Raw genomic sequence first — 22,958 nt, 5'->3', positions numbered from 1 at the left:
TCTTTCCTTGTTGATTAATTTGAGTTCTCTGTAGATCCGAGTTATCAGCCCTTTGTCAGATTTGCAGCATGTAAATATCTTCTCCCATTCTGAAGGCTGCCTGTTTGCTTTAGTTGTACCTTTAGCTGTGAGAAGCTTTTTAGCTTGATCATGTCCCATTTATTTATTTTTAGTGTTTCTGCAATTGACGAGTGGGTCTTCTTCCTGAAATCTTTTCCCAGGCCAATTTTGTCAAGAGTTTTTCCCATACTTTCTTCTAGGATTTTAATTGTTTCATGTCTTAAATTTAAATCTTTTATCCAACAATAGTCAATTTTTCACAGTGGTGAGAGAGGTGCGGGTCCCATTTCAGTCTCCCACGTGGCTTTGGGATTTTTATAAACTCCCCAGGGAATTCTCATGTGCAGTCCGGGCCGTGAATCATCCTTTCCTCACTCTGCTGTTTCTCAGGCAAGTTAATAACCTGTAGAAGCCAAGATGGACGAGGTTATGGCACAATAACAAAGAGTTTTGAAATGTCAGAGTCTCAACACAACAAACCTGTACTTCCGGCTTCTTCAATGTCCACTGGAGGTCTAGGCAATGCTCTGGGCAGCTGTTTTTCCTGGCACTGCATAGTAGTCTGGGAAACCAAGTCCCGGTTCTCCTGTGCTTACCCAGAAGCAGCACTCATGACTCCCTCTGAATTTCATTGATCAGCACTAGCTGCACAGCCATACTCAATTCAAGCAGGAGAAAAAGACAACTGCACATTGGTGAACACCTGTAGTGAGTGAGTCATCACCCAGAGCTTTTACTGTACATGAAAGTAGGAAGGGAGAAGGCTTTTATATTAACCTTCACTGGTATGGTGCTTATGAAATGTCAGATATTACTTTAATTGCTTTTAAATAGGAACTCATTTAATCCCCATTATAGCTAGGTAATTACCTAGATAATGTCTATCCCCATTTTACAGAAGGGGAAATTGAGGTTAAATAACTTGTCCTCTATCATGTACCTAGTAAGTGGCAGAGGCAGGATTAAATTCCAAGAGTCCAAGCCCTGAACCTCTACCTATACCATTGTGCTTCTCTAGTTTGTGAACTAGAGTCAACTTGAGTGTGAGAAGGGAGAGGGGAGGAAAGATGGGAGCTGAAGTGTAAGAGGCGGACTCTGTACATAGGAAGCAATCACCTGATGTTTGTACATTCATGCTAACATGTAGAAGACGCCAAGAGCCAGATGACATCCCAGCAAGATGATCTGCAGCTGAGGTGTGGACCTCGGGCCATTCGTCCACAGGAGTTCCTTGTGGAAGAAGAGCTCGTGCCCTCAGCACATAGTCATTGTTAATTATTCCCCTCACCTGTGTTGTTCTGGCTCAATAAAAGGCTGGTGCGGAGGTTGCTCCGGGCTACCCGGAAAGTAAGGGCTAGCCGGCCTTCCATAAGCTTGTACTTCTAATCTGCCTCTCGCCTGGTTCCTACAGGGCTGTAGGAGCCCCGCTGGGTCAGACACTAACGTGGGGGTAGGGCCTGGAGGGAAGGCACAGAGAGGCCTGGGGAGAGGGATGTGGAATGGGTGACGCTGCTGTTAGTGACACCAACCATCAAGGCCAGGATGGCGAGTGACTTTTGGCCTTTTCCCTTTTTTCTTCCTTCCATTTGTCTATCCTACATTGAACTTGGATCTACACTAAGGGTAGCTCAGAAATAGAAGCAAGGGATGGGGAGAAAAATCATTCCCCAGGAGAGACTGGAGTTTGGGCCATTAGCACATAAGGGAACAGAAATTAAGTCAAACCAGACATATTTTCAATGTATTTCTAAAATTTACATATAATTATAGCTACTGTTAAATAAATGAACTATATTTAAAAACCTCCAAAGGACAGGTATTTACTAAGAGAATCTTTCAGGGAATCAGTAGCAGTTACAAATCATCCCTTCCTAATACACACATGTATCAATTTTCTAAGCCTTCATTTTTATATTGGTTTCTGTTAAGGGGAACATACTGGTAGTTTACCTAGCATTCATTCTGCCAGTCACAAGGACTGAAACTCTTGGTTGTCACAGATAAGGCCTCTCTAATTACTATATATCAAGTGACAGAAGAAAAGGGTTAATGTTCTGTTTTAAAAGGAAATTTTTGCAATAAAACAAATAAAAAGAAGCCATTTGTGCGACAATGAAACTTTCACATTCCTGTCTCTCTGACCTGTTAAGTCCTGTGGTTTGGTTACAACATATGGGCTGTTTGCAAAATGCTTTTAAAATGCTGTATTGGCACCTTGCTGCAATCTGCCAGCTCCTTCCTCAGGGCCAGTCCGTCCTCATGGTGAGGCTGCTCTATTTTCTTTGCCTCTGTTTTGATTGAGAGCTCTCCTGAGTTGTTGCCAGGGGTTTTCTCTCTCCTGCTGCTAAATCAGTGATGGCAGCAGAGATGGCCAGATGTTGCTGGTTTTTACCACACTAACCTAAGATCAGGTTATTTTCTATTTTTTTTTTTTTTTTACAAAGTATTGTCTACAGGGTTAGGAGACCTGATTCTAGTCTTAATGCAAATGCTCTAAAGCACCATGTCATTTTGGACAAGGCGTTTCAGCTCTCTGGGTTTCTGTTTCTTCATCTATAAAATGAAAATTTAAACTAGAATCTTAAGAAACATGTGTAACCTAATGATTTCACACTTTATAACAACTCATTTATTTTACAATCATTAAAATAATCCAAGCCTTACAATGCTATCCAGTTACTAAGAGCAAAGGAAAGAGGATAAATGTCATTTTAATTAAATCTGCAGATGGAAACAAATGGGGCAGTTCTATCAGTAACTGTGTGACTGTGTCTTAATGGAGTCCAAAAAAGTTCCCTCTTTGGGAAGTGTGAGCTAATACACCCACAGTGGAATGATTAGGAACAGGGATATTTATACTAGATGGGAAATGCTGGGAAGCTGAGATTTTAAATCAATACCCAGAGGCGAGATGTGGGCAGCTGATGATGTGCAAAAAGTTACAAATTATCCTTCCTAATACACACATATAGATCTGAAATATTCCTTCTTAATGATGATGATGGAATTATCATGCTGGAAGTCTGGAATAGCAATCCATGAATTATAGATCCATTAAAAAAAATAAGCCTGCTTATTCACCACCCCAGCCAATGAGTGTTGATTGGGCGGAGATCATTTGAACACAGGTTAGGGAAGACTGTTAAAGGCAGGAAAATTTAGTTGTGTGTTTAAGGCTGGGGTGATGGCTGCAGTTTCCGTTCTGCTACTGACACACTAACAATTGCAGGGAGGGTGCTGTAACCTGGACAGGTCCCTGATCTGTGGTGAGTTTCTCTTAATTTAAATAAAGACACCCCAATGTATTCAAAAGACATCTTAACTGTAGGGCGCTGAGCTCACGTTGACAGCAGTGCTGTACAGGGTGTTATTCCAGAGTCTCTGGACATTTTTACTGAAAGAATCTTAGCGAACAAACCACTCTTTGCCTCATTTCAATCTTCTGAGCTTGTTCAGCCGCCCAGCCTCTGTGTAAGTGGGTGGAAATTTCAGAGAGGAGAGTTAAAGGAGGACCCTGAGATAGAGCTTGGGATGTAGACATGCATTTAACGGTCTCTGGCCGGCGGCCAAGGGCAATGGCCCTTATCCCTGTGCTCTGAAATCCTACTTGAGGGGTCGTGATTAAAAATCTATGAGATTCCAATACAAGTCAACAGCGGAGATGTTTACTCTGGTCAAAGCCCGGTGGGGGGGTCCCCCTACTTCTGGCAACCTGGCCTAGATAATTTCTAACACAATTACTTCACCCCACCATATTTTGTCCCCAGAAAAGGGGACACAGTCCGCTCCTCTTTGGCCTTTTCCACTGAAGACCCGGTCCCACCACCCACCGCTGATCCTGCCTCAGGGCACTTTTTGTGCCCTGCTCCTTGATCTTGCGTCTGGAGTCATCCTATAGGGACAGGCCCGGGGAGCCCCTGGAGGGGCTTCTCAAGCTTAAGGACACATCATATTTATACCTGGACGGCAGTTGGTTAGACCACCCCTCCCAGAGTTCCTGGTTCACGAGTCCAATAATTTCATTTTTAACAAGTTCGTAGGTGATGCCGGTGCTGCCAGTTCTGGCCACTTTGAGAACCGCTGCCTTAGCTAAAGAAGGTGCTGCGGCGCGTAGGTTCCCCGTTCTCTTTCCATTTCTCTCCGCCCCTTTGGCAACTTCTGTCATTTTGGGTCTTTATAGCAGATTACGGCTTTAGCGCTGTGTCTAAACGTTCCAGCCCTCTCCCCGGTTCCCAACGCGGAGAGGGGTTGTTGAGGGGTCCCCGCCCCACCCCCGCCTCGCGAGGCTCCGCCCCCGCCGCCTTCGCGGTTTTTCTGGGGCAAACGCTGCCGGCCGCGCTCGCTGCCCCTCGGGTCTGGATTATTTCCTCGCTCCCGACTCTTCCCGTCAAGTGCAACTTCGCAGCGGGGGCCGGGCCCTGGGGCAGCCCCAGGAAGCTCCCCGCGCCCCCAGCCCGGCCTGGGTGGCAGGGGCCGCGCGGGTGCCCGGTGCGCCCCGCTCCGTCTGGCTCCGGGCGCGGGGCAGGCGGGGTGCAGGCGCCGGCGGAGGCTTAGGAGCCGGAGAGGGGCGGTAGCAGCGTCCGGTGGCTGCTCGGCATCCTCGCGCGCCGCCCAGTCGGTCCCTGCTCTGCTCTCGGTCGCGGCTGGAGCGTGAGCCGGACCCGGGCGGGACCAGCCGGGACGCGACCCCTCTGCCGACCCACTTACCCACCTCTCCACTCCATGGCCCCGACTGGACAGCGAGCGCTAGCCTCGACCTCCGGGGACGGGGGAGCGGCCACGGGGCGCATAGCCTGGCAGAAGTTGGGCTGCGCGGGGCGGCTGTGATCCAAGAGCGGTGGGCTCGGCGACCCGGAGCCAGAGGCGCAGTCAAGTGTCTCGGGCTGAGCTAAGAGGATTGCGGAGAGGGGGCTGCAGTTCGCTCTTTCGGCCCCTCGGCCCCGGGGCGCGGGCCAGGGGGGAAATGCTGAGCCCGCGCCCGAGCGCCCGGCGCCGCGGGAGCAGCCTGGGCAGCAGCTCCGGCCTCGGCCCCGGCGGGACGGCGACGGCTGGGGCGGCGCAGGCGCACTGTGCCCCGCGGAGCCTGCAGTTCCCGAGCCCCGCGCGCTGCACCGCCACAGTCTGGGCAGCGGCGGCCGGGGGAGCGCTACTACCATGAACTGCCTGGTCCTCCTCCCCAGAGCTGCTCATCCGCGTCGGGCTGCAGACACAGTCAGGGGACCCCGCCGCCGCCGCCGCGCCCCCTCCTCGTTCGGCTCGGTCTTCACCTCCACCTTGTCCTCTTCTCCCTCCACCTTCTCCTCCTGCAGCCCCCCCTCCCCCGCCGCGGATCCTGGCCGCAGCTCTCTGGACCCAGGATGCCGGGGGGCAAGAGAGGGCTGGTGGCACCGCAGAACACCTTTTTGGAGAACATCGTCAGGCGCTCCAGCGGTAAGCAGAGTTGTAGTTCAGAGGCCCCCCCCCCCATCCCGCCCACACGGGCCCCCGTGCTCTGGGTCCCATCCGGCTCCCAGGGGGGCCAGGGGGTGCGGGCGGTCTTACCCGGCGGCTTCGGTAGCCAGTTGGACCTGATTTTTGGTGGGGGGTGGGAATGAGGGGGTGGAGGAAAGTTAGTTGCATCCCCTTCCAGCAAGGCGTACTCACCCCTCCCACCTGTCCAGAGCCTGGAGCCGGCGGCAGGAAAGGGGGTGGGCAGGGCGTCGGACACCCTGAGAATACGGTTGAGTTTCGAGAGTGAGGCGGGGTATCTTCTGTTCCGTCCTTCTCCATATATATATATATATACATATGTATATATATATTTTTTTCAAAGTAGGCTGCAGTAAGACCGAATTCTTAGAGTTAATCTCAGTAGGTTTCTCTCAAGTTGGGAATGGCTGAGAAAGTGGCTCATTAAAAAGATTAAAGTCTTTGGAAAGGTTTTTGGCCCTAAAGGTACCCTATGCTGAGACTAGTTGAACCTAAAAAAGAGAGTGCTTGAAAAATGGAAAGGCAATTATTACGGCCAACTTTGTGTTTGATGTTTCTTTCTCTAATGTTTTTTTCACTGTGCATTGATTTATATGATACATTTCATCTGCGTTAATCTGGAGACACAGAAGTTAAGCAGGAGCTACAGGGCTTTTAACACAGCTGGAGAAAATTTAAAAAACAAAACGCCATTCTACCTGCCACTGATGTTAAGGCTTTCTTAAAGAACCATCCGTTTATACATTCATTTCGTACAAGATATTCTGGGTGGGAATGCTTATGTATCTCACATTTTAAGGTCTTATAAACTTGGCAATTAACCTAAATCTGCATCTTCTAGTTTTTAATTCTTTTAATTTAAAAGTTAATATGCAAGATATGTAGAGTATCCTTTAAAACTTTTTCCTTCATAAGCCTGTTATTTTATCTTTAGGTTTCTTTTCTTGGAGAATTATGAGAAAGACATTTTTGCATGTGGAGTACAGTGGAGCCCAGACAAAAGCAATGTAAATACTCCATGAGGTTCTGTAACGCCTGGTGTATTCATTTGTCCATCCAAACAAGACTTAATTTGGTTGCTTTGTACCACAGACTCTTCATGGGTCCTTTGGATAAAAAAGTGATTAGAACACTTGATCTAAAATGATTCCTACCTAGTGGGCAAGAGAGAGACACACTCGAGTGATAATAAATAATAAATGCAATGATGCTTTCCCTGAATTGCTAGAGTAGATTATACAACGCACTAATTCTTAGATTAAGATTTCTTCTAAAACTAGGCTTGCAAATATTTTCCCTGATTTTGGGGCTAAGTGTATTTAAGTGTCCCCAAGTATTTTTTCCTAAATCTGTGACGTGGCCTTTGGTTTTAATTTGAGGTTTCTGACTTTATTTTTTTTTTTTCCACTATGGCCAATGCCCGATATTGTACAGGTCTAAAGCATCAATGTTATATCTGGGTTGAAAAAATAGCTATAGGGTCTGGCCTAGTAGTCTTTTTTAATATCTACTATAATATTTTTAGTTATCTCTTGTGATTTCATACGTGTTTTTGATGTTTATAAAAATCTAAATTCATAATGGTAGGTGATTTCTGTATGCAAACTTACCTTCTTTTATTAATATGGTAATAAACCTAGAATATGAGGGGATATTACTGTTAAACAGTTTGGGGATATTTAGGGGTTATTAGGATCAGCTGTTTCAGATATGTGACTCTTATTTCAGCTTTTTCATCTTCTTGGGTTATTTCGACTTTACACAGTTCGGTCTGGGAGAGGTGCTCTTAGAGAAGGCTTTGAAAGATAAAACTCACAGGCTGTCTGCTGCTATGTTCGCTGGAGAGAAGGAAGATGAGAATTCCTTGACTCAGGTTTTCTAGTATGGCACCTTTGGTTGAAACTTCTAGTATAGACTAGAACTATGAGCCAGTTTTTAGAATATGTTTAATTTTAGATGCACCTCACAATGAAGATTTTTTTTTCTTTTTTGGCAGTTTTTGGCTGGGGCTGGGTTTGAACCCGCCTCTGGCATATGGGGCTGGCGCTCTACTCCTTGGAGCCACAGGTGCCGCCCCAAAATGAAGATTTATTTATCTTACGTGGCTTAGAAATGACTGTTTTTTCTTGCCTCTTTTGGCATCTACCATCCAAATTCATGAATATTTAATTCTTTTTACACTTTGTGTTCATAATTGTTTCATTGGCTTAATGTTTCTCCCTGTGGATAATACCAAGTGCAAATGAAAATTTATGTTTTGGCATTTTTAAATGCCATCTCTCATTGCTCATGGCCAACTTGGAGTACCATTACCTAAAACCCCTGAGCTTTGCTTGAAATGGGTTAGATGTATGAAGTACGTGCTTTTGTGCATGTCATAAATACCGAGACATCTCAGCACCTCCTTTGCAGGATGGACTTGAGAAGTTGAGAATTATAGTAATGAATTGTTCTGCACATTAATGTAGGTGCACACTGCAGTTATTTCTATATGATTTGGCAGACAAATAGAAAAATTTATCCTGAGAAATTGTTAATTGGGGCTAAGAGAATATTCCTTTCAGGATTCAAGGACCAGGTTTGTCCTATTGAAGATTTCATTATTCGTTAACTTAACAACACTGGAAGTGAACCATTGGCAGACTTTTAGCAGGGAAAGAAAGAGAAGGATCCAGCATTCCCAAACTATTTAAGAATCAAAGAAACAGGCTAGGATTGTCCATTTCCCAACACCCCAGGAAAAGCTTCACTCTTTCTTATACAACAGTATTTTCTTCTTATGAAAAGATCAGATCTTCTAGTGAGAGTCAGACAAAATAGAAATACATGCGGGGAGATGCACAGATAATACAGAAATACGCAGGTCAGCACAGACGGTGAGGCACCCCCTCAGAAAACTAAGAAGATGAGTTCTCTACTTTGCCTGTTTTGAGATTTGGCTATAAAGTGTGTGTGTATCTATCCTGCAGACACAGAAGAAATGAAATCTCTTTCACACACAAAGAGCAAAAGAGAGGTGTTTAAAGAAACAAACTCAAACCCAGAAACACACAGATATACACATGCACTCCCCCCCCCACCCCCAGATTAGACATGAAAGGGGATGGATGTGAGCAAACAGGACACGATTATTTGTCCATTGGTCTTGCTAATGGACTGAGGTGTCAGCCAGTAGAAACCCATCAGAACATTTTTGGATGATGTAGAACACAAGAGCAAGAAGTGGCCTATTTGAGTACAGCTGTTAAACTTGAGGGTTCCTGACAAAGTCCCAAACTTCTCAGGTGCAGCTTCCCAGAATAACACTGCTGTAGTCTGTACCCTAGAGTAGCAACTGGAGACCATTTGCTGTTATTTCACACCTTGGATTTTTATTTTCCTTATATAAGTGACTCAGTCTGTTATGGGAAAACACTGCAGGTTGTTGCTGGTGATTCAAAGACTATGAAATAAAATAATGAGGGCCATTGAGAAGGGTGGACACCCACACACTTTGTAGTTAAATTTCAAAAGAAGTAGGGAATGCCTCTTGTTTTAGGATAAGAGACAAGATCATGTTAGACAAAAGAATTATGGAAAGCTTTAGCATGTGATTCTGGCAAATGTAGAGTATGTTATTACTCCAAATAGTGTAAAGGTCGAAAGTATAAATGTGATAGGAATAGTTTAGGTATTTGGCTAGTATGATCAAATGAATAGTTAAGCAGGGAAGGTCTGGGGACTTTGTGGTGAGTTCCTTACATCTGAGTAATGTGTCCTCCAAGGTTCCTGCCCCAAGGGCTGAGTGAGTAGGTTTGTGTCTAGAATGTTATTAGGGTATCTTCTTAAATAAAATTTTAATTATTTATGGGAGCTATTATCCATATAAATCGGGCTGTAGGGAGCTGTAAACTTGTGGCTAGAGGTTTAAGTACCTGAAAGAAAGCAACTATTTTTAGGACTTTTGATTGGAATTTTAGATTCAAAAGAAAAAAAATTCAAAAACCTTCAGTCTGATTGTGCCTTTGGGCAGCATGCTTAGTTTATATTGTTGGTTTCAATTCCTTCACGGATGGGAGTGCGTGCTTGGGTGATGGCAAAGTAGGTTATTATGAAAAATTCTAACTACAAATTAATGTCTTTTTATTAAAAATTATTTAGTAGTGTACACACTATGCAAAGTTGAAAGTGGTTTCTTTTTTTTTTTTAGTTTTATAGAAAACTAGAAGTGTTTTTTTCTTTGGAGAAAATAGGGGTACAGGAACGAAGAAAACAGAAAAGTCGTCTTTAGAAGCCACTTACCTTTCAAGAGGATAAGCTCAAGCATCCTCAATTTTCCGTTTTGCTTGAGATAGCTAGGTTACAAGCACTTTCTCTACTCAGCCATCTCTTGTAGAAAAGTCCAAAGTTATTTTCCTGTTGTAACTGATATTTGTAAAAACTGAGGTCTTAAAAGAAACCCACATGAGAGGAGTTCAGGAACTAGTGATCTAAAAATGGAAGAAACAGCAAAAAAAAGGACTAATAACTTTTAAGTATGATACAAGTAGAAGGAAATAGTGGAAAAACAAATGGCCTTTTTTTGTTATAAAGTTGTTGACTTTTTTTTTTTCTTGAAAGGTTTTATTTAACATCAAAGATGCTATTCAGGAAATATTGATAAAACCTCATAGTGTTTTTGGAGCATTGGTTTTCTCAGGTCTTAAAATGTACCACTTTAACATTTAAAATATCAAGGAGGTTGAAATTATAGTGACCACTTCCTAAATGGTATTTATGAAGAAGCCACAGCTGCCTCTTTGCTTTAGAGCCCACACTGCGTTATGTAACAAATGCAGGATGTCGCTGACGGGAGGCTGCTCGTTCCAAGACACTACTGTCTTCACTAGAAATTGGCCTCTTTGTCTATCTTCTGCTTGATTTCAGAAATAGGATATGTACGAAATCCATTTACCTCTCCATCTTTTAACTTACCTCCTAAAAGAACCATATAAAAACACAAAATAGCTGGGAGTAGTCGGGATTTGATAGGGATTGAGTAGATTTCCTGCAGAAGCCCTTTAGCTTAGTCAATGTTAGTTTTTTTACTTTCCTTGTTATTAACAGCTGTGTCTTAGCTGGGAGGAACAATGCCACTCCAGAGAGAGTGTGGCCTAGGAAAAGGTTGTATTGTTCAGCAAAGTTCTGTAGTTACTGTTTACCACAAGGGGTCACTGTAGGTTGTGGCACAGGTGAACCAGGGAGTTGGCATCTTTCCTTTGGCTGGTTCCCTCCCTTTGCTCCCTCCCTACCCCATTTGATTGGGGGGGTCAGTATGGTTAGCTTTTGCTCTTGGGGAAATAGATCTAAAATATAAGATGTATAGGAAAGTTAAATGAATTTCTTATTTTAATTATTAAAATTTATTTTAGTTGACAGTGATCCACATTTTACGAGTACATGAACGATACTAAAAATAGTTTCTGTAAAGAAACAAATTCAAATATATTTTAGAGGAATAGAGCATTTATTTTAGCAGGTAAACAAAATTTTATTGTAACATACAATTTGAGTGATGTGGCGATTATATAGCATATGATTTTGCAGAAAAATGCCCCGTTCATGATGCACCATACTGGGAAGATGACTACATGTTTCCTATGAAAAAATTGGTAGAATCGGTTGATACCCATGCCTTAATCTTACGAAAAGGGTGCAGAGATTTGGTTACTTCCCCAGGAATCATGGGATTCAAGTATTTGATGTTGCTTGGTTTTAAAAAATAAGATACAAAGTTATTATAAAACAAATTATCTTCAAAGGCATGTGATTGAGGATATAATATTTTAAGAGGTTTTAAACTCCTGTGATATTTTAGGGTTTTATTTTTCTTTTTAGTAGGGCTAAAAACATATAGTGAGACATACTTTGAAATGCCCCCACACAAAATTGATTTTAAGGGGAAAAATTAAAACATGCCATACAGTAGTTTTATAAATAAAAGAGTTGTGTTGTCCAACACATGACCAGTGGCAATCTGAAACAAATGTCAATGATGGTTGTAGAAATTGAGGCCAAGGAAAGTAGTGTGGATGTGCCCTAAGAAATGTACATTTATGAAGCATGTTCTCCCAGTAGCAGACTAGAATTAAAACAAAGCCTCAGTGTGGGTTATTAAGTGTTCTGGCTTAGTAGCACATGGCCTGACTCCTTTTTGTAATTTAAGAGCAGTTAAAAGTCATTTAAATATTCTTATTTTGTATAATATAGAAGTTAATACTGGAAAGGCTGAGTCTTGAAAGATGTTTGATCAAATGGACGCAGGATAATTACTGTCACATAAATTGTTTCAGTGTTTGATTATGTGTGGACACTATTACCTAATAAAAAACATATTTATATACATTCTAGATGGTAGTTTTGTGATACATTGTTTTCCCATGGAAAAAGATAGGAGAATTGATGAGCAAAATAATTTAGGAAGAAAGAGTGGTTTGAAAAATATTTGCAATTTTTTGAAAATAGATTTTGTCATCTCTTTGGAACTGGTCCTCTTAGGGAAATACAGCTATTTAGTATAAAGTCATGCAGACTTCACGAGATGTGTGATTTGAGCTTAGGAGAACAATCATCATAGTTTCTAGCTGTAATGACGGGGAAGTCATGGAAATTTTGAGGTATGAACTAACCTCCTTGAGGATGTCATATCTTAAAAAATACTTGTATATTTTTCACTGCTTAGAGCACATAGCTTCTAGTACTAGTTGAATAAGTTTTTGATTTTTGTCTCCTAAAATAACCAAGTCCATTATTGTTCCTTTTTTTCCAAAACAGTGCTGATTAAATCTATTTAGTGAGGTTGTATGAGTAATCCAATAGTCTAAAATATTTATTTAGTCAATGCACATATCTGTAAACAGAAACTGTACTGTAAATGGTGTATCAGACGGTACTTAGGAAAGGAGGGATGGGAGGGTGAGAGGAATCCCGCACTCATCTCCTAGTCCAACTTGATGTCCAGCTGAAATAGTTTCTACCATTTTTGCGTGAATCTCCAAGGGTTTAAAACCTGGTCTATTTTATACAAGAAAGAATAGTTTACAAATTTGCAGATTCTTATGAAATTATTATTTTAAAATAATTTTGTAGTAGCAATAAATAATTAGTAGCATTTAAATTTTCATATCTTAATTTTTTTTCCTATTTCCCAGCTCTCATTTTGTGAGAAAATAGCAGTAAAGATGCTAAGCTACATTTGTAGTTTTTTCACAGTTTTAAAAATTATTGCTTAAAATAATGCAAGATTTTAGAGTTAGGTACAATTTTTTTGTTGATGGTCATGTCTTTTTCCTTTATCACTACTTTATAAAGTGTATGTTCCCCTATTTTCTGGCCAGCCAAGTGGCTGACACTTGTACTCTCAGCAGTTTGGAAGGTTAAGGCACAGGGGCTGGTTGAAGCCAGGACCGGGTTATAATGAGATATGATGGCAGACTGTGGATGGGCAACAGAGAGAGAAACTTGTCTCTGAAAAAATAAAAGGAAACAACAAAATAAAATAAATTAATTTTGCCATTAGGAGTCATTGATGTTGAGCTTTGTCCCTGGGAATCAGTCGCTATTTATCAGCTGAAGCATCTTCTGAGTGAGTTTGCTGTGGGGAGCAGCTTACAGTCCTGTGCAGTCTCCAGCAGAAGAGGAAGAGGGGTTGTGGTTTATAGAGACCACAGGGCCAGCCCCAGGCTGCCAACCCGAGAACTGAACGGCTCACTCGGACAACTACGGCTCACTGGGACAACGATGGAGGCGGGGAGTTAACTTCTGTCCTGTTCTATTCTGTTTTCGAGTTGTTTGTTGCCTCCTCTTCGTTGGGAGCAAATTAAAGCATGCTGAGTTTATTTTTATATATTTACAGCTTTGGAAGAATAGATGAATTAATTCTGTAATGGAGTGTAAATAGTCTTAGAATAAAGCCCCTAAAAACAACTCCCACCCTTCTGCTCACCCCCTTTGTCTTTTCTAGGTGAGTATTCACCAATCAGCACAATGTTCCTGAGCACCTGCTCTGTGTGAGGCCCTGATCTAGCCCTGGGGCTGCAGGGGCTGCATGATCACACATTGACAAAAGTGACATTTCTCCTATTTTTCTGCACGGGGCAGTGTGCATGTTGGTGAGGTTCTAGAGGCCTAAACTGGAGACCTGACTCTGATGCTTACTGGTTCTGTGACTGACTTTGCTTACTTTTTAGCTTGTTTTCTCATCTGGAAAATATAAGTAGCACTAGTGCTTGGATTATGGGCCTAGAGTGAGGAGTAAGTGAAGAAATTATGTGCGGAGAGCTGTGGAAGTCACTTCATAAGCTTCCTGTCAGTGTTTGTTATTATGTATCACCATTTAGTTGTTTAAATCTTCCAATGTACCATCTGTAGTGGCTTTTAATTTTTATCATGGTTTCCTTCTGCACCTCTTTTCAACTAATTATTATCTATTCCATGATGTTGAAACTTCCTAGAAAATTATATTCTTCTTGTAAATGCCCAGGCCTTTGTGTATATTTTTCTGGCTCTGCAGGATTTGAAGCTGTATGTTCCTACCCTCTCCACTGGCTCATCTCTTAGTGTTCATCCTTTACATGTTTTCCTGGTCTGTTAGGTTCTGGGTCTTCCCCCCGCCCTTCTTCCCTCCCTCCTTCCCCCCATCCTTCCCCTCTCTCTCCATTTCTCTGCTAAAATAAACAGTTCCCTGGTTCGTCTCTTCAGCTCTTTCTTACATCTTCATATCTTTCAGAGCAAGCTGAGCCTCTGTCAAAATTTAAACTATTTTCTCTGCACTCCAGTCCTATGTTTCCCTGTATGTATAGAATTTCTTTTTGTTGTTGTTTATTGTTTTTGTTTTTAATTTTGGTTTTGGCAGGAGAAAGAGAGATGAGAGGTGGACATGGCAGACATCTGATCAACTTCAGAAGGGTGGAAGGCATTATACGATGTATAATTTTTTTTTTTTTTTAATTTACTAATGGTAGGCGGAATTTCTTCTGTACTTCTCAGAAGTGAACTTATTTGCTTTTGGCTTCTTTTTGACTTTTTTTTTTTGGTTTGGTAACGCCTCATTTCTGTTTAAGGTATCTTTAGTATTTTCACCTTTTCCATTAGAAAAGTTAGAGTTGTCTTTCTTTTGTCACTCAGCAAAGCATTAGTCTTACTACCCAATCAGATTATTAAATCTTAGGAGAAACAGTTTTCCCCTCTGTTTCCTTTGTACCTCCTGTGAATACCGTGTGTAGACTAAGTGGATTCAGACCATTCACTGTAGCTTGCTGACTCAGCTCAAGGCAGGGACCGTGTCCATATGACATCATATGTCGCCGGGGTGTGGAACTGTGATGGAGTAAACAAGAATGACAGGTGGAAAGAAAAGAGTTGCCTCATCAACTGAGCTTCTCCGAGTAAGGAATGAAACATGATGTGTTTCCCTTGTTTATTCTTAAAGCAAGCTCTGTCTCTACTGGACAGCCAGCGTCAGGATAACTGGAGGTCTTTTTTCTGGACTCTGTGGAGCATCTGCAGGGGTCAGAGATCAGTGGCTCTCAGCTGCTGTCTGAGGCCCCGTGGTGGGTGGAGAGAGCGAGGGATTGAGTTCTGGATGGCACAGGTTCCTGCCCTCCCCCCAGAGGCACACTGACCCCTCCAGAGTGATGACACTGCCTCACAGGCTGCTGGAAAGATTCCAGGAAGCCACACCCCGGAGGTAGGGTGGTGGTGGTGGTGGTGGAGGGGTGGCTCTCACACTGCGCAGCCTCATCCTGAGGGCGCAATGAGTCCTCACCTCTTCATAGTTCTCCAGGTAAAGTAATGTACGGGAGATTTTCTTTTCTTTTTTTTTTCCCTTTATAACCTAAATAAAGCAAAGAAGTAAGCAGTTGAGAATTTCCTGAGTCATAAGTGGATAGATCAGAGCAGAAGAGCATTTGAGTTCCCTTTACTGAAGTCTCAACCTGCTCCTGTCCAATCATTTTCTTCCCTGCCCCCATAAAAACCCTACTATTCAAAGCAAAAGCAGCATCAGTTCTATTTACCACGATACCTGGTAATTCTTGGAGAAGCTGAAGAATAAAGCAGAAAAATCAGCTTTCTATAGTAGTCCTCTGAAATCTGGCCAAAGGAAGCTAAATAATTTTTTTTTCCTGTTTTTGGCTGGAAGTGGGTTTGAACCTGCCACCTCCGGCATATGGGGCCGGTGCCCTATTCCTATGAGCCACAGGCACTGTCCAGGAGTGAAATAATTTTAATTTGTAGATCTTGAACAATTAGCTTCTGTTGCATAGATAGTGAAAAAAAAATAGAACAAAGCTTTAGAAAACTAATTGGATTGTAAATGCATTCAGGCAAGCCTTTCTTCTGTTTTCCTATTGTATGTGCCGGGTAGGCCAGTCTTTTAATTGAAGTTTTTCTTGCCATTAGTGTTTAATTACCTTAAAAGGTTAACTTCAAAGAAAATACAGAATCCCTTAAGAAAAGATGCAGTTCATTTGCAAAAGTTTTATTTTCCGGATTTAAAATGATGCTTGAACATTAAATATGTATGAAATACTTTTTTCCCCTGATAAATACATCTTGATTAATTTAGCTCTTATTTCCCAAGATTATATAACTAGCATATGGCTTCAGGCATTTAAAAATTTTTCATTGTAATAAACTTTTGTAAAAATTTGTCATTACATCGGGGTGAAGTTTTTTTGTTGTATTTCAACTATAAATCAAAGAGATCATTATTTAAGTTATAATTTGCTTCTAATGATTCTTACCAGTTCACTTCTCAGAAACCCATTTTTGCATGAACAAAACACCAACTATTAAAAGTAGAAACTTTGTGTTGTTGAACATTTTTCTGGTCGAGAAATATTTGCTGTAAATTTCAGAAGTATATGTTAGAGTATCTCATGCATTCTGAACCACTTGGGTAGATGGTAAAACGGTAAAGTTAATGCCGTCAAAGAAACACAGAAACTTAAAAACGTAGTTTTGGTCTTGAAGGAGATGGAAAGTGGAGGCATATTTTTATCTCAGATGACAGCTGAACAGTTTGAATAAATTAACAGGTTTTTTTTTTGCATATTTCAGACTCCTACAGTGATGACCTGCTTAATATCACCAATATTATTATATAATAATTAGTGTCATTGTGGAAGGTATACAATGTTTTGTCTGTACATTTGCTGTGTTGCTACAGAGGATTGTGCTGGGATAAAGATGTGTTTTGCAAGCCCGTGAAAGAGACCAGCCTTACCTTGTGCCCTTGATACAGACTGTAGAATAGAGCAACACACATATCAGAAATCAACAGTGTGAATGTGGGCATAAAATATAAATTATTTATGCTTTTCTTTAGACATCTGTACCAAGATTCTATTTAACCCAAATAAGATGTGTTATATATGCTTCAGGGATTGTTCTGTGTTGCTGTTCTTTGAAACTTAAATATAATCCATAGATGTCACTCATTCAAAAGACAAGTTTAAAAAATAATACAGACTCTGTGGTTTAAATTCACAGGTTCTCAGATCCCATTTAAAGTACAGGGAAACCTGCTTGGGAATGTGTATTTTATTTCTTGCAGTGTTATTAGTCCCTTGAAGAAGTGTATGTAGTAAGGACCCTTCTTGATAGCCTCGACAGTGTCTGAACATTATTTTATAATTACTTCTTGACCGTATGACTTTTAACTAGGAATCAGAATTTTTATGTTTGATTTGGTCACTCAGCGAGCATTTGTGGATATTCATTCATGATTACATGTGAGGTCCCTGACCTCCTGGAACTCAGAGTCTGGTACAGGACACAGGCATTCAACAAACTCACATCAGATAGAGACTTATAATTTTGGTGGGCATTTTGCAGGAAGAGGGGAGGGTGCTGTGATTGTGTCTGGCTGGGACTAGTTTTGATGGGGAGATAGTGTCAGGGAGGCCCTTCCAAGGAAGCCATGTTAAACTGATGCCTAAAGTGAGAGACAGTGAGATATCTAATTTGTGGAACACAGAGACAAGTGCCGTTGGATTGCAGTGGCCTGAAGAAAGGGGATGGTGGGAGGCAGGACTATTCAGGGGAGGCTTCTGCTTTGCCTTGTTAGTGCAGTGGACAAATCTAGTCCCGATGGTTACTGGTTTCAGGATAGTAGAGAGGAGTGAGAGAGACCAGCCAGTAAATGGTATAATAGTCCAGATGAGACATGCTGGCCTGGGACGGCAGCTGGGCATGGAGAGCAGCGGGTGTACCTGTCATGTTTGGTGGGCAGAATCACTAGGGGGTAGTCGTGGATTGAGGGCATGCATGAGGAGGGGTGAAGGATTATTCCAGCATTTTGGTTCAAATGTGTAGACGGAAGCAGGAAAGATTTCCTTGAGATGGGAAAGGCTGGAAGAGGGCCATGCTTGCCATGAAGCTTATACATCTCCTGTGTTTTCACTTTGTCATCTACCTCACTTCTCATTTCCTTGAAGAAAAGAAGAACAGCCCCAGGGAGCTTGGCTCAGTGTAACTCTGCACTGCTGCGATTTCTGTGTTCTACTCAAGGAGTTCAGAAACCAGCTATTGTGGGCCAGGCAATGAGCTTGGACAGTCTGGTTGGTCTTGTGCATTAGAAAGACTTAACTTCGGGTTTCAATAAGTGACTTATTCACATGAGAAACAAAACTTTTGAATCAAATCAAAATAACAAACATTTGATAATCAGCATCCTGAAAAGGTCTCTCCAACTGATCCCTTTTAGGAAAATGTAGTGACTGTTGCCTGGATGTTATTGCATTACATTTAAGCTTCTAATTTCCCTTTTTGGTCATCTGTTTTTGAGTTTTGGAATGTGTATTCTTTAGCTCTTTGAATCAGAGGTTGTGGAGGGTGGGAGAATATAGGAGCTGGAAACACCTGCACTCTGATCTTTCCTCGGGGAGCCCCTGTGATCTGGAAGAGGAGCTTGAACCCCCCCAAACTGGGTATCCTGGTTTTCACCTGTCTTCATCTCTGTGGGGCGGTTGCACGGTGTGAGGGCTTTCAGAATGATACCTGTCATTTTTAGACTGTTTGCTTCCTTATAATGGGAACTAAATGAGTATAAGCAGAGGAAAAATCTCGTTGACTCTCCTCAAGGGTGCCTTATCCCTGGTAATACTCTAAATTAGTGGAATTGTTCTTCTCTTTTCGTGAAGTCTTTTCCCCTTCTCTCCTCCACTCTGTCTCCTGTCTTAGTACACTAGAACTCGTTGATGTGTGTTATCACTTGAAATATCTGAACACTTCTGCTAGTGCCCTTAAAAACTTCGAGGGTTACTTGTGTGTGTAAGAGAGACAGAGAGGAGAGAGAGAGCATGAACCCTTAACTGCCAAAATGTTGTTTCACCGTTTTTTTCTATTGTTTTTTTCATCTGGAGATTGTAGCAATGCTCAGGAGTGAGGACTGTAACACTCGTTCTAGGATGAGTTTGCAAACTTAACTGTCCCATCTCGTACACAGTACACACACATACATAGTAAAATGGTCACTGCAGCCATGTGAATAAACCTATCCATCTACTGCCATAGTTACCTTTCTTTATGTGGTAAGAGCTCAAATCTGTCATCTGCCTTTCAGTGTGTAATACAATATCATTAACTATAGTTTTCATGTGTGCTTCACGTCTCTGGACTTATTCATCGTCTGTAACTGCATTTGCCCTATTTCTCCCCATTTCCTTCCTCTCCTCATCATCATTGTTAATGTTCATGGAATTTCTTGATCCACAGAGGGTCTAGTTTTCATAAAAACAAAGCAAGGTAAAACACCTCCCCTCCCCAAAACAATCCAATTATGTTGAAGCAACTCAGAGGAAAACACAGTTTTCCCCAGAATTGCTGCAGAAAGGGACAAAACATCCTGTTGCTTTGGTCTTGTCTTTATTTATTTATTTTTTGCAGTTTTTGGCCGGGGCTGGGTTTGAACCCACCACCTCTGGCATATGGGGCTGGTGCCTTACTCCTTTGAGCCACAGGTGCTGCCCTATCTTGTCTTTATCGACTGAGTATAACCTCTCTTCTTCCAGCATTTTGACCAGCCAGGATGGTTGATCCCATGGTTTGTGTATGATCTTTAATACGAGGCAGTATTAACCTACATGGAGTGGTTTTTTTATTGTTTGAAGAAATTGCTCTTTGAAGAGAAAATGCTTCCTTATATTAAAACCCCCAAAACCAAACAACCCCCCACACAAAGCTTAGATAGTGGTTCACACATACAGTGTCATAGAACAGTCTTTCCCCCCACCAATTGCCCTTTCTGTATGTTCAACGAGTTCTTCAACTTTCCTAGTCTGCTTTTCTGTTCATAAGTGGGAGAAAAGGATTCAGAAGAGGGTGCGTTCACACCGTTGGGAATCACCTGAGGATCTTGTTTAAATGCAGGCTCTGCTCCGGAAGCTGTGGCGTGGATGCCAGAGTCTGTATTGCCAATAGCCTCCCGTGATGCTGGGCTGCACTTTGAGAAGCAGGAGACCAGGTGGACGTGTCCCAGCGCGCGTGTGAGACTTAACCTCTGAGGCTGTGTTTCCGTATTCTACTGCAAGGGAGTCGACTCAGTTCATCTGTGCATTAGAGTTTAGGAGTCTCTATTTTTTGATATTTATGACAAGATTCTGTTGCAGCTGCCAGCATTTAGGAATTATTGCACTGGATTAGTACTTCTCCACCCTGGCTCACATGAAAACCACTTGAGAAGATTTAAAAGTAAATACAGATGCCCGGCCAATGAAGACAGGGTCTTTGAGATGTGAGTAAGGCTGTGCCCCCTCCAGTCTTCCTTTAGCTTCCATCACAAGCAGATGTGTAACCGAGATTGAGAAGCGTTGGTAGGGATCCTGGGGCCGTTCTGAATTAAGGGCCCATGCTTAGTTTTTAACCTAATCCTTGAGGGAAAGTGCCTGTATTTCATGTCCATTTCTGAGAGGAGACTGAATGGTCTTGAAAGAACATAATGAGATATTTTGAAGCCTCAGCCCCTTGTAGAGACTCATCCATGAATCTGCTGACGTGTGGAATACAGGTTCTAAGATTCTACCTCCTATACGGACAAGCCCTGATTCTTGGGCACTTCATACGGGATCAGATTGTGTGTGGACCCACGTGGAGATGAATTGTTTGTAAACAACTTCAAGGACTGATACAGTCTGGATCCCAAGGATCCTAAGAAGAGTTCAGTTTTCCAGAATTCCTGGCTTGAGGTGTTCTGAGAGCTCTGAGGATAAACTGGAACTGATTTCCCTGTCAAGCCCCATAAGGATGATGATGGTTGTCCAGAATTAAGGGAAGATTCTATAACAGCTGTTGCTTCCAGCACCTCTGCACTGCCTCACTTTCTAAATGTGCATCTCCTCGGCTTTGCAGAGAAGTTATTCCTCTGTAATAATGTTTCATTTCCTTACCTGTGTTTTAAAGCAAAAGAACATTAAAATTTTCTGGGAAGCAATTTTAATTAATTTGCTATCCTGTTTTGAATATTTATTAATATCAGATTTTTAATTTGTTGAAACAAGAATTTTTATGACTACAGGGAAATGGAACAGTAGTAGAACAGATAGATAAATTTTTCAAAAAAGGCTTTGGATCGTTTACTTAATATTCAGCACTTTCTAATTTAGCCACAACTGTTTTTAAAATTCTGTCCCTTTTTAATTTCTCCTTGTTTTAGTGTTTTATTTTGTAGTTTAGCTCTCAGTGATAAATATAATTTTATAGGTTTTGGTTTGCAGATTGATATTACACAGTTTTTTTCTAGGTTCTTTGTGTGTGAACCCCCTATTCCCCCCATAGCAAGCTCTCTTTCCATATGTGACACAGTTGTAAAAAATTTTGTACATAATAAGCAATACTAGTTCAGAAAGGCTTTTTACTCTAATAATTAATTTATACAGCCTTTGCTCACACTGCTCTATTTAATCTCCGTAACTACCCAGAGTGGTGTCTCTATCACTAGTTTGTATGTGAGAAAACCAATAACCTGATTAAAACTCCTCAAGCTTTTTTTGAGAAGGGATCCAAATCCTGGGAGATTACCTGGGGACAGAGCATCTTAACCATATTTTGATTGTTCTTACACGAAGGACCTAGCACTGTGGCAAAGATAATCAACCTTGGTTTTGTAGAGCGTTCGGAAATGAGTGTTCTTCTGTTTGTCTACCGGAAGCTCAGAGTGAATCTTGTTGACATTAGGCCTTGAGGTCAGGGCCGATGAGCACATGGTCTAATTACTTTGCTCTTTGATGGTTTAAATAACTGAGTTCACATCTGAAGAATCATTATGAATAGAGAGCGTATTTCCTAGACAACTTTTTAAAACTTTTAAGTTGATTTTAAGAAACTCTTAGTTGGTCGGTGTAACTGAAAAGGAGAGCTAATACCGTAGTGAGTACTTGACAAATGCCAGAATCATCCAGGAGCTGTTTATTGGTTAAAATCGGGTAGCTGTACTGAAAAATGGGGTTGGAGAAAGGTAAAGTCTCAGTTGGCCCCTTTGGATTCTAACTTCTGTTTTCTTTCCCCTAAGTAACTCTGCTTCCAAACTAGCAGGACTCAGCCCTCCCTGCATGAGGTGCTTGGGGCTTCCCCTCCATTCCTGGTCTCCTCACTTCTTAAAACAGAGATAAGACACAATTTCATCTCGAAACTAGAGCAGGAATTTGCAGTGATCTAAGCCAAGAATTAAAATGTGTGTTGCAGTTGCTGCCCTGACCTTGAGTCTCTGACTTACCGCCTGGTGAGTGACCCGTGAAAGAGGAAAGGAGCTGTTGTCTTGATTAGGGGCTGCCAGCACAGAGGGGGGCTCTGCGGGGCTGTGTTGTTACTGGTTTGCTATTAGGTGGCGTTAACTGGATTAGAAGTGAAATAATATACCTACAACCCAAGAGCGGTGATAGCTGGACCCTGCTGAGCTGGAGACTTGGCCACTGGAGAGCAAGAGATTGGAAAGGGAGTGAAGGGGCGGGGATAAGTTTTTAATGCAGTTAACTGGGAGCAGTTAAGAGCGTCCAACCTAAGTTCTAGCAAATGTCTTTAAAACAAGCCTTTTTTTGAGATGGGGGAGGTCTGCAAAGAGTTTGCCCATTGTTTAAAGCACGTTTTAAGGCAGGCTGGGCAAGGTAGCTGATGCCTGTAATGCTAGAACTCTGGGAGACCAAAGTGGGAGGATGACTTGAATCAGGAGCTGGAGGCCAGCCTGAGCAAGAGTGAGACCCTGTCTCTATTGGGGAAAAAAAAAAAAAACAACAAAAAACCCCAGAAAAATTAGCAGGGTGTTGTGGTGGGCAACAGTAATCCCAGGTACTTGGAGGGATTAGTGTTGGCTGAGGCAGGAGGATGGGTTGAGCCGGGGAGTTTGAGGTTGCTGTGAGCTCAGCTGAGTCTCTGGCATGCTAGCCTGGGGCAACAGAGTGAGAGTCCATCTCAAA

General features: G+C 42.1%; 1 protein-coding gene across 2 annotated transcripts in view; it reads left to right on the top strand.

The window, feature by feature from the left end:
* Window positions 1–5,371: 5,371 nt before the first annotated feature.
* The window catches only part of KCNH5 (potassium voltage-gated channel subfamily H member 5), a 384,504-nt gene continuing 366,917 nt past the window's right edge, over window positions 5,372–22,958 (top strand). For both annotated transcript variants that reach the window (XM_012807979.1, XM_003794435.1), the window contains exon 1: window positions 5,372–5,490. In XM_012807979.1, coding sequence (XP_012663433.1) covers window positions 5,418–5,490 — 73 coding nt within the window. In that variant the 5' untranslated portion in view covers window positions 5,372–5,417. The remainder of the gene's footprint in view (window positions 5,491–22,958) is intronic.

This window comes from Otolemur garnettii, unplaced genomic scaffold (genome assembly GCF_000181295.1).
Source record: "Otolemur garnettii isolate 467f Iridium unplaced genomic scaffold, OtoGar3 scaffold00081, whole genome shotgun sequence".
Lineage (NCBI taxonomy): Eukaryota > Metazoa > Chordata > Mammalia > Primates > Galagidae > Otolemur > Otolemur garnettii.
Note: the sequence above shows the minus strand (reverse complement) of the source record. Positions and strands in the feature narration are given on the sequence as shown.